General features: G+C 41.9%; 1 protein-coding gene and 1 long non-coding RNA gene across 2 annotated transcripts in view; both read right to left on the bottom strand.

Moving 5' to 3' along the window:
• Nucleotides 1–225: 225 nt before the first annotated feature.
• LOC119796616 lies at nucleotides 226–1473 on the bottom strand. The gene is made up of 3 exons (XR_005282492.1): nucleotides 1410–1473; nucleotides 1267–1329; nucleotides 226–347 (listed from the first exon to the last, which is right to left on the bottom strand). It is a non-coding gene; the product is annotated as an uncharacterized LOC119796616 (long non-coding RNA).
• A 1359-nt stretch (nucleotides 1474–2832) lies between these two features.
• LOC119796604 (Fc receptor-like protein 5) overlaps nucleotides 2833–17423 on the bottom strand; it is a 72884-nt gene continuing 58293 nt past the window's right edge. Inside the window, exons 5-6 of the mRNA XM_038305231.1 lie at nucleotides 3576–3824; nucleotides 2833–2966 (exon numbers count right to left, since the gene is read on the bottom strand). Coding sequence (XP_038161159.1) covers nucleotides 2833–2966; nucleotides 3576–3824 — 383 coding nt within the window. The remainder of the gene's footprint in view (nucleotides 2967–3575; nucleotides 3825–17423) is intronic.

Raw genomic sequence — 17423 nt, forward strand, 5'->3', positions numbered from 1 at the left:
AGTAGATAATGGGGAGTTTATGTGATTAATAAGAAAAAAAATAGTAAAAGTAGAGCCTTTATAATATTGGACATAATATCCATTGAAATTTTAAGCTTTTCTGCATCCCAGACCATTGTACTTTATTCTGGAAAACATTGTCTCTTTTAGAATTATTTTTCGTAGGGAAATAAAAAAAAAAAAAGTTGACAGATTGAAAAAAATACTACATTTAACATGGAACATATTAGAGGGGAAAAAAAATCCACCAGAGCCTCCAGCCTACATGTCAGCATTGTCCTCCAGAGCTGGTACTGATCTGATCTCAGAATAAACTGCTGCATCCTCTGCTGCTGGACTTGACTTTCCTGTCAGTGAGAAGATATTTCTTAAAAGAAAATATCAAATAAATACACTTAAAGCAGACAATTTTAAATACTGTAACATTAAATGCAGAACAGTGGTGGTTCTAGACCAATTTTACCAGTGGGGCTAGCATGAGGCCGGTCCTTTTTTTAATGGTGGCACAAAGCAAAGGAAAAAACAAAAAAACAGGGCAATAGCAGACTGATGACCCTCTAAAAATACATATCATTACTTCCCTCTATATGCACATGTAGTGGTTTTGGATGCACTGAAAAAGAAAATTTGCTGAACCTTCTTTAAAGCTACAGTGTGTAATTTTTAGCGACATCTAACGTCCAGACTGCAGACCGCAGCAACATGAATATCTCCCCCCCACCGCTTCTCCCCCCCAACAGTACGGCGAGCGTTACGGGACAAAATGTCTTCCACGACGTCCGCATCACCTACCTTCTCAAGTGATGAGGTTTGTTTACATAGATAATTTTACAGATAGTATTTCATTAGTCTGTGTAGGGTATAGATTTCATGTAGACTTAAACAACTTGCCGTAGTTACTTTCGAGCGTAATGGGCGATCTCACAATCGCTAGTTTGTTGGCTCTGCGCTGCCGTAGCGCAAAGATGTCTGCCTCCATGGCTGCGAGACCCGCTCCTATGTAATTATAAATAACGAATTCTAAGGCAACGCAAATATTAAGGTTAAGAGGCTGAGCTCATAGATGATGATAAATAACATAGTTATGTATAATATATTACATTTCTGACTCTATATCCCTGTAATTATTACACACTGTAGCTTTAAAGGACACTGACGTTTTATTAGTTGTCTTGCAGATATCAACTAAGAGAAATAATAATGAACTGAACTCTATGCTGAGGTGTAATCAGCTTTAGTGTAATGATGACATGAAATTGACTGTACCTGCAGCTCCTGTTTTCCCTTCAGAGTAAACAGCGCCCTCCTCTGGTGGTCTATGATGTCTACCTGTAAAGATCATCAAATATGAGGGATAAAACCACTCAGTCAGTTTCTCATGTTTTACATTGTAGAAATGTGGGACTCACTCTCTTTCTTAGAGGATTTTATTTCAATGACAGAGTATGTAACATCTCTGAGTTCATCTCCTGCTGAAATAATGGAAACATTTTTATTATTTACTTGACTGTAAATGACATGATTGTATGCTTTAAATGATAAACTTTACCATTTCCGGCAGCTTCAGTAGAGTTGATTATGTTATAGAGATTAGCATCACCTAAAGTGAATAAAAAGACCAAAAAATATCATGAATATCAGAAAATGAACACATTTCTAACAATTTACTTAAACTTTGAAAATCTGATATATGGCCCTTTGACATCAACATAGTGATCTAAACAGCACCATCAGATTAATAACAAAGCCATAAAAATAATGATTCAAAAATCCCCAAGAGGGAAAAAAAATATGTCACATGAAATTACAAGTCTGAAACAATCCTTATCAAATGTAAAACTGGACCTAATTACATATGTACATCTTATTTTATCCTCCTTAAATCAGACTAAACAGTTCAGCCAAACATGGTTCTCTGTGGTAGAAATAGAGTAATATTAATTGATACTGTTGGGAACTGGGCTGAACTCCTTCATGGTTTTGGTTCAGAGCATACAGACAAAAATGACTGCCTCACAGAATCTAGCATCAAATCACTTTATAATGAGCCTTTCATCAGAATCATGCTGGTACTAAAAGGGCAGTAATTACAAAGTCTCTTTAGAACTGTATTTGTTCATAAGGTTTTGATGCTCAAAGAACAATTCTCATCCTAATCAGAACAACTTCAATAAAGAGTGGAATGACTGTAATTGGCGCCTGTTATCCATGTTCTGGCTGGACAACCTGGGGAGATAAAGGATTAAATCGGTAGCCTACTCAGTCTTTGAGAGGTCACAAGTTTGGATTTTACCCCAACATCTTCCTAACAGTATTTAAGGAAGGTTGTAAATAGATTCTTTAAGCAAATTAGTTATTTGTAACTGCACGTTTTTATCTAGCTTATGTTTTTTAAAGTTATTTTGATGTTGCTGTATCCTTGAACATTTGCACAACCCCTACCAGCCGGAAGTCCCCAATGCAAACATCAAGCTATAACTATACTGAGGTTGAAAAAGTAATGGTAAGAAACGGGTATAAATGAAGCTCTGACCCTGAAGCAGGAAGCCGTAATTCTGACATTCAGTCTGGTTTGTGTAGCTCTGACTCCTGCTCTCTGACACCCTTGATCTAATAATTGATACAAACAGGTTATTAAGGGAAAGTAAATGAAATGAACAAATGATGGGGAAAAAGAATATCAAAATATGGTGAACTTACCTGATGCAGCATGGATCTGTGAAATATTTTATCATTCATTTATTATCCTGTCAGATTTTTCTTTTACACAGAAAAAGTATCAATGTTTGTGTTGCAATGGTTAAAGCAGCTATAAGTTACTTAATTTGGTGTTCATGAGAAGGTCTCACCTTTAGACCGTCTGCAGCAACACAACAACATCAGGAGAATAATGAGAATGAGTCCAATAACTGGTCCAAAGATCAGCAGCACAGGAAGTGAAGAGCTGACAGGACTGGTGAGAGGAACTGGAGAAAATAAATATTAGAAAGCCATGTGTTGTCGGAAAATTTTTATCTTTCTTCTATTATATATTAATCTATCCTATTTACTCACTATAAAAGTTTTCACTCAGTCTGTTTCTCTCTCAAGGCCACACATTTCTCTCCAGGCTGGTGTTTGTAGACCAGACATAGCTTCTTCCCATAACAAATCATGTTCTTTCTTAAGGTTTATTCATAACATGTTACTGTTAACCAAAATGTGTGTAATTTGTTATGACTCTGACTGCTTTTCATTGTTGTATGTAGGGGGGGACGAACCCTGCCCAGATCAGAACAGAGCAGAATGCTATGCCATTAGGGGTGTATGATGAACTGTTCTCTCTTTGCAAATATATGAATAAATGTGCCGACTGAGTGAAATCCATCGATCTCCGTTTATTTAACTAGGATGAATAGTTGAATATTTTTTTTCCCACGACACCATGTTATTAATCCGCAGATGTTATGTGATTATAAACATGGACAGAAACCCACAGCACATTCACATTAACATTATTAGAGTCCACCTTGTTCATTGATTAAAGTTTAATGGTTTTACTTAATAAAATCTATCAAATGTTTTCATCCTCTCACCTCTAACAGCCATCCAGCTCTGTGGTGACTCCTTTCCTGAATGTTCACACTTGTAGAAACCTTCATCTGACTTTGACACTGCAGAGATGTTCAGCTCCTCTCTGCCGTCATTGTGGATCAGTTTGTTATTGTGATAGAAAAACACATTGGAGAGAAGTTTTTGTTCTTTATCTCTGCAGCTCAGAGAAACAGGATCTCCCTCAGTCACAGGATGGACAGGGCTCACCAGGATAATACCATTAATATCTTCTATAAAACAATCAGAGAACATGAACATTTCATCAGAGATTGATGGGATTAGAACTGTAAAAACCTTGAAAAGATGCCTTTCCCTTCAGTTTGATCACTTTGGTCACTTTTTTTTACCTTATAAACTGATCTACCAACAAGAAAAGGTCACACTGTGACCTCACTGGGATATCATATAAAACACAAGAATGGCTTCTAAATTGACATTATTGGAAGCTGATGATGTTCACTTCACTTTTATTTTGTAGATTTTATTGAGATTTCATCAACTGTTCCTCTGAGAGAGGTCTCAGAAAGATGATCACTAGAAGACAACAAATAATCAGCTGTGTTGGAGGAGAAAACAGTTATTTTCCAGAATTTAGATAAGAATATTTTTTTATGAAGATGAAGATAGAAGAATTAAACAATGATTTAACATCAGAATAAATCTGCAGCTCTGAAAGTTAAAGCACTGATGGTTCAGAGCACCTCTGAAACATTTATGGGTTCAATAATATGATCATGTTATTTTAAATGAATTCAGTTTATTGTAAAATATCAGACAGTTTTACTTTCTACTGAAGAAAAGTTAAGGAAATTTTTGAACTTCAAATTCATGATAATAGTAGCTATAGATGAGAAATTACTTTAAAACTAAACAATGGTTATTTAGTTGTTAACTTGTTGAACAACCTTGATTATAGAATTATATAGATGTATTGATTTAAGGAGAACAATTTATCAAGGCGCAGATATTTAAATTAGAGGTTACAGTATGTATTAGATAGGAAAATAGGATAAGAACGGCTCCTCTCGACAATTTAAACAAAATAAATTGTTAAACAAACAAAATACTTTTTTGGGTGTGATTATAGATGAGACATTGTCCTGGAAAGATCACATTAATTATTTGCGCACAAAAGTTGCTCACTGTGTGGGAGTGAAGAAACGAACACTTCCTCAACCAAAGTGCATTGTTCCTTGTGTATCACTCACTTGTCATGTCGTATTTGAATTATTGTATCGAAGTTTGGGGAAACAATTTTAAGACCAATCTTCAGCCCCTGGTTACACCGCAAAAAAGAGCCATTCGAATCGTTCATATAGTAAATTATTTACATCAACAAATTTATTGTTTCTACAATCCTCCAATTTAAAATTATTTGATCTTATAAACTTAAGAACTGTGCAAATAATGTTCAGAGTATTAACTGGCTCTCTTCCAGAAAATGTCTTAAAACTCTTTCAGGAGTTGAGTGATGTTCTTTGAGGGTGGTGTGGTGTAGGGAGGGGGTTGCAGGGACGGGGAAAGTTGGGCCAGTGCGTTGTCTTGTATGCATGAGTGTGGATGTGTTGTTTGTCTTGTCTTTGTCTTGTCATTTGCAGGAGTGTCCCTGGGAAGAGTGGGAGGGGATTGGACATGTATAAGCTTTTGCTTCGTCCATCCCCTTTTCACGCCATGCATATGTATTGTTTGTCATTATATGTATTGTAAAATGTGTCCAGGTCTGAAATAAACTTTTTGAAATGAAAAAAATGAAATGAAAAATTTCAATAAGTTCATATAATATGCCACTTAATATGATACAGACTAGACTATGATCTCCAACGCCTGCTGGAGCCACGGTCACAAAATGTTTTAAACCCAGACATTTTTGACCGTTTAAAAAGCTGTGTAATGCTACGGACGGATGTAAACAAAACAACAGCGGTGTGTAAATGCCGAAGGAAGAGTTGTCCGAGACGGAGAAAGCGAGGATGCAGAGGGGGACTAACTGCAGAGCTAAGGAGAAATCCCCACAGACCTCCACTACCATCAATCCTGCTCTCCAACGTACGCTCATTGGATAACAAAATGGATCATCTCTGACAGGAACTCTCATCAAGTAAGGAGATTAGTAACTGCTGCACCATCATTCTGAGGGAGTCTTAGCTGCATCCAGCAATACCGGACAATGCTATCAGCCTTGAGGGGCTAACGATATACCGCACCGATAGGAACAAAGAACTAAGCGGGAAGACGTGGGTTGGCGGGCTCTGTGTACATCAACAACAGCTGGTTCAAGAACGCTAGACCAGACGCCAGCTTCTGCTCTCCAGACATCGAGTTTCTGACTGTTAACTGCAGGCCGTTCTATTTGCCAAGAGAGTTCAGTGTGGATAGCATCACTGTTGTTTACGTGCGCCCCAGCAATAACACAAAAGAAGCCATGAAGACTCTATACCAGGCTTTCTCTGAGCTCCAATCTGCATACACAGAGGGTGTTTTCATCATTGCTGGTGTTAGGAATCCAGTTTGTGTGGTTTGTTTGTGTGTCCCTTCTCTGTCCACCACCAGGTGGTGCCCTGTCCTTGATGGTCCTCCCTGCACACCTGCGGCTCATTTGTTCATTACTGGAGGAGTACTTGAGCAGTGGGCTGTCACTACCTCGACGCCAGAGTGTTTGCCAGTTTTGGGTACTCTAGCCAAGCTGAGATTAGTTGAGTCTAACCTGAGCTTTTTTTCTCTGAGTCTTATGTTGTTTTTGTCTTTGCTCTTCGGCAGAAAGTCTTACTGTGTAACTGGAAACCTGGACCTTCTCCCGCTGGAAGGATTTTCTGAGTACACACTGAGCAGGGGAAAACCTCCACATGATCTGTTCAAGTCCCCATCGGAAATCCAAGTGATAGCCCGTTCCATTACTCCTCCGGGTCCAATGTATGTCTACCTGTCCGCTCTCCAACGAGTTCCCTCTTTTCTGGATAAACCCACACAGACTGGATTCAAGGATTGACTAGAGCACCCTCAAACGTGAGTCCCATTCCAGCATAATTCAAGCCGCAGTCTCATTTCCCACGGTCTCTGAACTGATCTCTGCGATCTCCCCTTCAGACTATCCAGTTCCAGTTCACCAGTTCTCTGAGTTCCAGATCCAACCTCTGTTCACTTGCTACAAATCAACCTGGTAAACTTTTCTCCATGTTCTCTGAGTGGTTTCTCTGCATGTGGATCAGATTCCTTAAACGAATCATGACAGCTCGGGATTTTAACCAGGCTAACTTGAAGACTGTTCTCGCTAATTTTTACTAACATGTGGACTTTGCAACTCAGGGTGAAAACACTTTAGAACTGGTTTACTCTAAGATCAAAGATGCATTCAGAGCAGCCCCCACCTCGGTTCATCAGATCACCTATCTGTCATGCTTACCCCTGCATATAAGCCCAAGCTGATCAGGGCTAAACCAACAGTTAAAGCGTTCAGAGTCTGGTCTGAGGGTGCCATGGAAACACCCCATGACTGTTTTGAATGCTCTGACTGGAACATCTTCAAAGCTGCAGTAACATATGACAACTTGTTAAATATTGATGAGTATGCCATGACTGTGTCAACCTACATCAGCAAATGCTTTGAGGACGTCAGTATAAAAAAGAACATCACCACCCAGGCCAACCAACCACCCTGGTTAAATGGAGAGGTTTGGAAATTGCTAAAAGCACGGAACACAGCTTTCAAGTCTGGTGATAAGTAGGCCCTTCAAACCAGTGCGAATATAAACCCTGCCATCAGATCAGCGAAGCAGAGCCACAGCCAGAAGATCCAGGATCTTTTCTACGATGACAGAAATACCAGGAGAATGTGGAAAGGCATTCGATGATCACAGATTACAACACACACTCCCACCCGGTAGATGCAGCAAACACTCACTTCCTAAAAGAACTGAACAACTTCTTTGTAAGGTTTGAGGCACTAAACAGCACTCCAGCAGTGAAAGCTGTTCCACACCAGGGGGTGAAAGCACTAAACCTGGACGTAGCTGAAGTGAGAAAAACTCTGAGGAGAGTCAACCCAAGGGAGGCCCCAGGGCCTGATAACATACCTGGGCGGGTGTACAAGCAGTGTGCAGATCAGCTTGCTGGTGTCCTCACAGACATTTTTAACACCTCGCTGGACCAATCCATAGTTCCGAATCAAAGTATGATGAAGTGCTTTGAAAGGCTGGTTAAAGAACACGTCTCCCGTCTGCCTCCAACTTTCGATTCGTACTAATCGTCTCCCCCTTAATCCGGAACCGGGTCGCGGGGGCAGCAGACTAAGCAGAGACTCCCAGACTTCCCTCTCCGCTGACACCTCCTCCAGCTCTGTTGGGGGAAGCCCTAGGCACTCCCAGGCCAGTCAAGAGACGTAGTCTCTCCAGCGTATCCTGGGTCGTCCCCTGGGCCTCCTCCCGGTGGGACGTGCCTGGAACACCTCCCGAGGGAGGCTTCCAGGGGGCATCCAAAGAAGACATCTCAACTGACTCCTCTCGATGTGGAGGTGAACCGGCTCTACACTGAGCCTCTCCTGAATGACCAAGCTCCTCACCCTATCTCTAAGGGAGAGCCCAGCCACCCTGCGGAGAAAGCTCATTTCAGCCTCTTGTATCTTGGATCTCATTCTTTCGGTCATGATCCAGATTTCATGACCATAGGTGAGGGTAGGAACGTAGACAAACTGGTAAATTGAGAGCTTTGCCTTTTCGCTCAGCTCTATCTTCACCACGACAGACCGGTGCAGCGTCCGCATTATTGCAGCAGCCGCACTGATCCGTCTATCGATCTCCCGCTCCGTTCTTCCCTCACTCGTGAACAGGAAACTAAGATACTTGAACTCCTCCACTTGAGGCAGGGAACCTCCTCCAACCTGAAGGGGATAAGCCACCTTTTACCGGTCGAGAACCATGGCCTTGGATTTGGAGGAGCTGATTCTCATCCCGGCCGCTTCACACTCGGCTACGTCATCCGCAAAAAGCAGGGACGAGATCTGCTGTTCTCCAAACCAGACACCCGCCGGTCCTTGGCTGCGCCTAGAAATCCTGTCCATGAAAGTTATGAACAGGACCTGTGACAGAGGGCAGCCCTGTCGGAGTCCAACATGCACTGGTAACAGGTCCGACTTAATGCCGGCAATGCGAACCAGACTCCTGCTCCGCTTGTACAGAGAATGGATGGCCCCTAGTAAAGGGCCCCCGACTCCATACTCCTGGAGCACCCCCCACAGGGCAGCACGAGGGACACGGTCGAATGCCTTCTCCAAGTCCACAAAACACATGTGGACTGGTTGGGCAAACTCCCATGAACCCTCAAGCACCCTGCAGAGGGTGTAGAGCTGGTCCACTGGTCCACTGTTCCACGGCCAGGATGAAAACCATACTGCTCCTCCTGCAGCTGAGGTTCGACAATCAGCCGGACTCTCCTCTCCAGCACCCTGGCATAGGTCTTTCCGGGGAGGCTGAGAAGTGTGATTCTGCAACCGCCCGGGCTGCATCGACAATAGAGGTACAGTGGGCACTGGTTGGAAATGGACGGTTTCCTGCGTGATTCCTGTGTGATTCCCACGTGAATCACGTTGTATTTCCTGAGGCCAGTTTTTTTATTTCAAAAAGAACTGCAATGTACCCGGACAACCACCAGGTGGCGCTTGGGACCTCTGCCGTGCTGAGGGTGACGTTTGTGGGCCTGCAGTCAACTGAAAAGCAGGTTTATTGGGGATCTTGGTGTGATAATGTGCTATTTTATTTTGTTTTTGATTAAAATAAAGTTAATGAATTAATTTAACATAAAATTATGCAGTCAAGTGACTGCATAATCTTATTTTATGAAAATGGTTGCGTAGTTATAGATACACCTCCGATCTTATCTGAGAACTGTTATTTCTATTTATCTGCATCGCTATTATTTAATGAAAAATAAAATTAATTAAGTTGGAGCCGGGGATACGGACTGTAGCGCAACCAGAGAAAGGCGACAGAGACAGTGCTGCGGCTGGTGATGTTGAAATTAAAATCATATCCAAAGTTGATTCCTCATTAAGATAAGCCAAAGTTATTCAAAAGGGTATGTAAGAAAATATATTTTCTTTAGTTTTGTAAAATATAAGTGCCGTTGAAAGCTTTGTTTTTGTGTGTTACTTTCTTGCCGTGCAATACGTGACACCCCTCCCAGTCTGGTCAACTAGCAGACTGGGAGGGGTGTCACGTGTTGCGAATTTATAGCGCAGTGGTTAAGCTGAGTGCTCTGTGGACTAACAGCTTGTGGGTTCAATCCCAACTGTGGCCGAGTTGCCTTAAATGTTTTTTTTTTTTTTTTTATAAAGTAATGAAAGTTAGAATGTAACCAGGTTTTCTATTTTTGAAACAACAATTGGAGTTATTCGTTGGACATTCACGCATGAGCCTGTATAAAAAGAGGAGCTGACTTTGCATGTAAACTCGCTGCTTCTACATCAACAGCGATGTTGATGAGTGGAAAAAAACCCACCAAACCCCACCAAACTGAATTTTAAGTATTAAAAAATTAAATATATAAATGTTAAAGTATTGCAATTGTTTCCAAATTAATTTTTTTCTTTGCACCAACCAAAGGGGAAAAAAATAGAAAAAAAGCATCTGAATTTTTCCTTTTTTTTTTTTTTTTTTTGTGGTTATCTGCTGCGGACATACTGTAAGTGGACTGGTCATGTTATTGTCCGACTGATGTGTGGGTTATACAGGCCAAACATCTTCCCTTGCCAACCCAAATAATGAAATCCGTTTTTTTTTTTTTTTTATCTTGACGAAAACCAGAAATATGGTCTGCCTGCATTCATGAACAACTTATGTTTGTGAGACCCCCTACCCCTCAGGACCCCCGCCTAATCAATGCAAAAAATAACGACAAATGGCTTTAGCAGGTTATTCAGAGTTGACGCGGTACTTTGCAGACAACTTACTCTCTTGTTCTCTGACAATAGAATTCAACCACCACCATTTACAGAGACCCCCTCCCCCTCACAGCTCAACTTTGTGGTTTCAACACTGCAGCGAAAGTTTCCTGATATGGGGAAGAGTGACTTGAAGGACTGCATTGATAAGATCAACGAATTTCTCCGTACAACACGCAAATCATCCCAACGACTCTCAATGTCACAATAAACACATTTTCTCTCATGCTCTTTTCCCACTTTGTGTTGTTTTAAAATCTAATCTGAAATATAGAAATAGAAATTATAGAAACAAAATGTTTCACAGCAGTTTTTTCAGGAACAGAATCAGGTTTATTGACATTGTCAGAGAAGGAGTTCACAAACTAGGGATTTTTTTATGGTACAATCGTGCAAGATGACACATATAAGGGTAAATAGAATTATAAAAATATCTAAACACTGTGGCAATATATAAGCAATATCTATACCGTATATCCAGGTCTGGGACGGATTTTAGCAGGGGCTTACCGGGGCTGCAGCCCGGGGCCCTGGCATTCCCGTAGGATTTATATTTTTGTGAATGGATAGTGTTAGAATTTACCGTATTTTCACGACTATAAGCGCACATAAACGTCTTTTTATCCCTTGAAATGTGCGGTGCTCCCTTTGGTAAGGAGACCAGGTGGGGTTTTTTTCCACTCATCAACATCGCTGTTGATGTAGAAGCAGCGAGTTTACATGCAAAGTCAGCTCCTCTTTTTATACAGGCTCATGCGTGAATGTCCAACGAATAACTCCAATTGTTGTTTCAAAAATAGAAAACCTGGTTACATTCTAACTTTCATTACTTTATAAAAAAAAAAAAAAAAAACATTTAAGGCAACTCGGCCACAGTTGGGATTGAACCCACAAGCTGTTAGTCCACAGAGCACTCAGCTTAACCACTGCGCTATAAATTCGCAACACGTGACACCCCTCCCAGTCTGCTACTTGAACAGACTGGGAGGGGTGTCACGTATTGCACGGCAAGAAAGTAACACACAAAAACAAAGCTTTCAACGGCACTTATATTTTACAAAACTAAAGAAAATATATTTTCTTACATACCCTTTTGAATAACTTTGGCTTATCTTAATGAGGAATCAACTTTGGATATGATTTTAATTTCAACATCACCAGCCGCAGCACTGTCTCTGTCGCCTTTCTCTGGTTGCGCTACAGTCCGTATCCCCGGCTCCAACTTAATTAATTTTATTTTTCATTAAATAATAGCGATGCAGATAAATAGAAATAACAGTTCTCAGATAAGATCGGAGGTGTATCTATAACTACTATCAATCTATCTATAAATATTTTCATGAAATAAGATTATGCAGTCCCAATGTTAAATTAATTCATTAACTTTATTTTAATCAAAAACAAAATAAAATAGAACAATATCACACCAAGATCCCCAATAAACCTGCTTTTCAGTTGACTGCAGGCCCACAAACGTACAGACACGGTGTCTACTGCAAGTCTCTGACTAAAGGAGCTGGTCAGCTCCTCTTTTTATACAGGCTCATGCGTGAATGTCCAACGAATAACTCCAATTGTTGTTTCAAAAATAGAAAACCTGGTTTCATTACTTTACATTCTAACTTGCATTACTTTATAAAAAAGCGATAATAATAATAAAAAAAAAAAAAAACATTTAAGGCAACTCGGCCACAGCTGGGATCGAACCCACAGTCTATTGAACCACAGACCACTCAGCTTAACATCTGCGCTATAAACTCGCAACATGTGACACCCCTTCCAGTGTGCTACTCGACCTATGTAATTCTGACTCATGGGACGCCGAAATGGAGTCAGACTGCCACCTAGTGGCTATAGTAGTCACATGTTTTTCACACAATACGTGAAACACGCGGAGCGTGAGTGAAGTGTCCATTTCCAACCAGCGCCCACTGTAGAGAACACAACCCATTCAAACTCCATGTCTCCAACCTAGAGACAACCTAAGCTGGGGCCCGTTCCTCCCGATCACGCCCCTCCAGGTGTCACTGTCGTTTCCCACGTCGGCGTTGAAGTCTCCCAGCCGAATGATGGAATCCCTGGGAAGAGCACTTTCTAACACCCTACCCAGGGATGCTAAGAAGGCCTGGTACTCCGTACTGCCGTTCGGCCCATAGGCCGAAACAACTGTCAGAGTCCTACCTTCAACCCGAAGGCAAAGGGATGTGACCCTCTCATCTACCGGGTTGAACTCCAACACGAGACGGCTGAGCTGGGGGGAGACAAGCAGCCCCACCCCTGCCCTCCGCCTCTCCCTTCGGGTCACTCCAGAGTAGAAGAGAGTCCAGCCTCTCTCAAGGAGCTGGGTTCCAGAGCCCTGGCTGTGTGTAGAGGCAAGCCCAACTATTTCTAGCTGGTATCGCTCCACCTCCCGCACAAGCTCGGGTTCCTTCCCCGCCATTGAGGTGACATTCCACGTCCCCAGAGCCAGTTTAAGCGCCCGCGGATCAGGTCGCAGAGGTCTCCGCCTCTGGCTGCCGCCCAATCCCCGGCCATGTCCCACAAGGAAGAACCCGACCACCAGGCGCTCGCCGACGAACCCCAACCCCAGGCCTGGCTCAAGGGTGGGGTCCCGGCTCCGCCGTACCAGGCGACGTCACGTGCCTCGTTTTATTCCTCGTCATAAGGGTCTTTGAACCGCTCTTCGTCTGACCTGTCACCCAGAGCCTGTTTGCCTTGGGAGATCCTACCAGGGGCATTTGGCCCCCGGCAACATAACCTCTGGGATCACCCAGGCACTGAAACCCCTCAACCACGTTAAGGTGGCGGTTCAAGAAGGGGAGGTGGCGGTTCATACCAGTTTATCTACCGACAAAACCGCTCCACTGAGGATGCCATCTCTGCTGCTTTCCACCTGAGCCTGGCACACGTGGAGGAGAAGAACACTCACGTGCGGATGCTGTTCCTGGACACTGTTCAGCTTTCAACACCATCATCCCACAGCATCTGATGGGCAAACTGAAACAGCTGGGATTCAATACACCCCCTTCTGCAAATGGCTGCTAGTCTTCCTCACCAATAGACCTCAGTCAGTCCGGGCTGGACTGATGTTATCAATCTAGGCACAGGCTCCCCTCAGGCTGCGTCCTGAGCCCCCTGCTGTTCACCCTGATGAATCATGACTGCGTCCCCAGGTTCACCACCAATCACATCGTGAATTTTGCAGACAACACCATGGTGGTGGGCCTCATGAGAGACGACAATGACTAGGATTACAGAGAGGAGGTGGAGCAGCTGTTGGACTTGTGCAAAGATGACAGCGTGATCCTGAATGTAGAGAAGACAAAGGAGATCATCTTGGACTTCAGGAAGAACTGGCCTAACCATGCTCCACTGTTCATCAACAGCTCAGCTGTAGACGTGGGCAACAACACCAAATTCCTGGGGGTGCACATCACAAACACCCTCACCTGGAATGTAAACACCACCTCACTGGTCAAAAGGGCACAGAAGCGCATGTATTTCTTGCGTAGGATGAGGAGAGCCCACCTGCCTCCACACATCCTCACCACCTTATACAGAAGTACAATAAAAAGGATTCTGACCAGCTGTCTCACTGTGTGCTGTGGAGGCTGCAGCTCCTCAGACTAGAAGAAAGTGAGGATGGTGGTGAGAACAGCAGAGAAGATCATCTGGGCTCCTCTTCCCTTCATAATAGACATTTCATCCTAGTGCTGCGTGTCCCGAGTACGTAAATGACACCTCAATCATGGACTGTTCTCCCTGCTGCCCTCTGGGAAGAGACTTCGAAGCATTGGATGCAGGTCCAGCAGATTCCACAACATTTTCTTCCCCACTGCCATTAGACTGCTGAATGTTTTTTTTAAAATCGGTAGTTATATTGTATTTAATTATATTTACTATAATTTCTCATTATATACATATATAAAAAAAATGTGTTTTTTTGTCCAGAGAGCCCTTCCAAACGAAATTTCTTTTTGTTTTACACTTGTGTAAACAAAATGACAAATAAAATCTGTTTAAGCCTTAAAAATTAACTATGCTGAAATGTGTTAATGTTGAAAATAAGGAAAAGAGAAAGAAAAACATAATAAATCATAACCTACCCTGTACAGTGATGTTGACGGCGTTGCTGAAATGTCCTGATCCAGACTCACACCAGTACAGTCCACTATGATACCAGTGTAAACTGATGCTACATGTAGATCTGTTCATGTTCCCCTTGTAGAAGCAGTCAAACAGTGAACCTGAATCTATAATCCACTTCACTCTCCATTCAGTAGAGTTTCCCTCACAACTCAGAGACACAGAGACAGAGTTGAAGTGTTGAACTCTGTCAGGCCTCACCGAGAGAGACGCTGCTGGATGTGGATCTGGAAAACAACACATGATTTAGGCTGAGCAGAGAAACAACAGGTAAAAAGATTATTTCGGATTATATCTTTGAACATCTTTAATAATAAAATATGAGCAAACATTTTAACACAGTGATCAAACTGTGATATTTGTCCTTTAAATCTAATATTTTAGTGAATCTCAGACTGCACTTCCTGCAGAAAATCAGGAATAACAACCTTCCACAGCAGCAGCTGATCATTTTCTATACCTCCATCCTTCAGTCTGTTTTATGCTCACCCATCTTTGTGTGGTTTGGTTCTTATCTACAAACAGGACTGGTCTAAACTGTAATGAATAATGAGGTTTGCAGACAGGATCATGCTGATCTTCCCTCCATCCAGGATCTACACAGGTCTAGTAAATTGGCTGGGGATGCCTATGTGGCTATGGCATTGCTTACCCCCCACTATTTCCACACCTGCCTACTCATAGAGCAAGATTGTGCAGGGATTAAACTGAAAATGATTTACCCTAAATCTGATTAGTTTTATTTTTTTGAGCTTTTTAAGCAACAATTTATATTGAACATATGAAGATTAAAACAACCTTCAAAGAGTCTTAAATTCTTTATTATCATTTAATCTGTGGTGGGTTGTTTAGACTCTGATCATATTGGGGTTTTCTCTGGACTGGATGAAAACCTTTAAAATGACATTGTGGAACAATTGCTGTTTAAAGGTTATGAAAGCATACTCTAAGAAAAATGCTCATAACAGGGATTAATATGTCACCAAATAGACAGGACATGGAGTAAAGGCCAATTTAAGGAGTAATTTGATAAGCAATGTCTAAAGTGAGGTTCAAATTTATAAAGAGATGAGCCTCAAAAGTTCTGCAACACAATCTTATAGACTGATGAGACCAAGATTAATCTCTACCAAAGTGATGGAAAAACATTGTGGAGAAAAAATGAGCCATATATGATCGGAAGCTTAGAAGCTCATCTGTGAGGCACGGTGGTGATTATTTCATGAGTAGTAGTTTAATTTCATTCTTTGGGCTACATGGCAGCTTCTGGAACAGGCTAATTAATATTTATTGATTACATAACTGATGATGGTATCAGCTGAAAGAATCCTGAAATGAACAGACACATTCTGGCTTATCATCTTCAGAAAAAAGCATCCAAACTAATATGGAGGAATATGGAGGAATTTTATCATGCAGCAGGACAATGACCCAAGCACACTGCTAACAAAGCAAAGGACTCCATCAGGGGAGAAAGTGGAAGGTTTTAGAAAGGCCAGTCAATCACCAGACCTTCACACAACAGATCATGCATTTCACCTCCTGAAGAGGAGAATGAGAGAGAAACCCCACCAGGTACAGCAAGAATCCATATTAACTCTATCTGGTAAAAATCATATTAAATCTGATTCATATCTAACATTTATTTGAATTATTAGTAAAACGTGACAGTTGATAGAAAGCATTCATATGAATGTGCTTAGATAACAAGTAGAGTTACAGAATAAACATATAACTATGGCTCCTGCTTAATTATAGCATAGAGAGGAAAATACTGACCTGCAGACCAGATAAACTTTAGTTCACTGTAAGCAGTGAAATCTACTGGATCTCCTCTTCCTGCTCTGCACACATATCCTGCTGTGTGATTTTGTCCATGAAGAATGTAGGAGTTCAGTTCAGTTTTGTTGGTGATGTTAGGCAGCAGTTCGAAGCTGTAGAATCTAGATGATAAATCAGGAACAGCTTTATACCAGAAGAACCTCCATCCTGCAGACTGAGGTTCAACCTCACAGCTCAGAGTCACTGAGGCTCCAGGACTCAGCCATGATGGAGACACAGAGAGGACAGGGAGAAGCTCACCTGTTGGAATCAATCATTAGGCAGCATCAGCACTATGATGGAGGAATTAGACTTTGAAATGTTAGATCTGAAAATTCATTATTAATGTAATGTGGGTTTGTAGTCATTTAAATATAAAAAATGTTGTGATACCAAAACTTAACAAACGTTATTTGAATAGTGGTTTAACATACATGTATTATATTTAGTAACTAGTAAATATGATAACTAGAGATTAATAGCCCAACTAATGCAAAGAGAGCATCAAGGCTTAGATGACTGAAGCTTGAAATTTGTTCCTCTGGAGAACCGTTTTTTTTCTTCAGCTTTATTGTTGTCATGAACCGAGGACAGATGGACCCAGTATTCAAGGAGAGACAGTCCGTAGGAAAGTTCAAAACGTTTATTAAAGAAACAGACAAAACAAAAGCGGAGCTGTGGCTCGCGGACACTGCAGGCGGGCGGGGGGGGGGGGTCACCGCCCAATCTCAGACACTCTAGGGGAGAAACACAGGTAAGTGACCACGATCATCTGACTGAAGATGATGTTCTCAGTGAGTCACTTACCTGGTTTAACAGTCCAGACCAAGAATGTCCCAGTGCTGCAGTTCCAGAGGTCATGCTGGAAGCCGGTCCTGGTCAGGGATCCAGAACAGACAGGGACAGGATCCAGGTCAGGCAGGAGCAGAAA

The sequence above is a fragment of the Cyprinodon tularosa genome, unplaced genomic scaffold (genome assembly GCF_016077235.1).
Source record: "Cyprinodon tularosa strain WSP-4 unplaced genomic scaffold, ASM1607723v1 ctg553, whole genome shotgun sequence".
In the NCBI taxonomy this organism is placed as follows: Eukaryota; Metazoa; Chordata; class Actinopteri; order Cyprinodontiformes; family Cyprinodontidae; genus Cyprinodon; species Cyprinodon tularosa.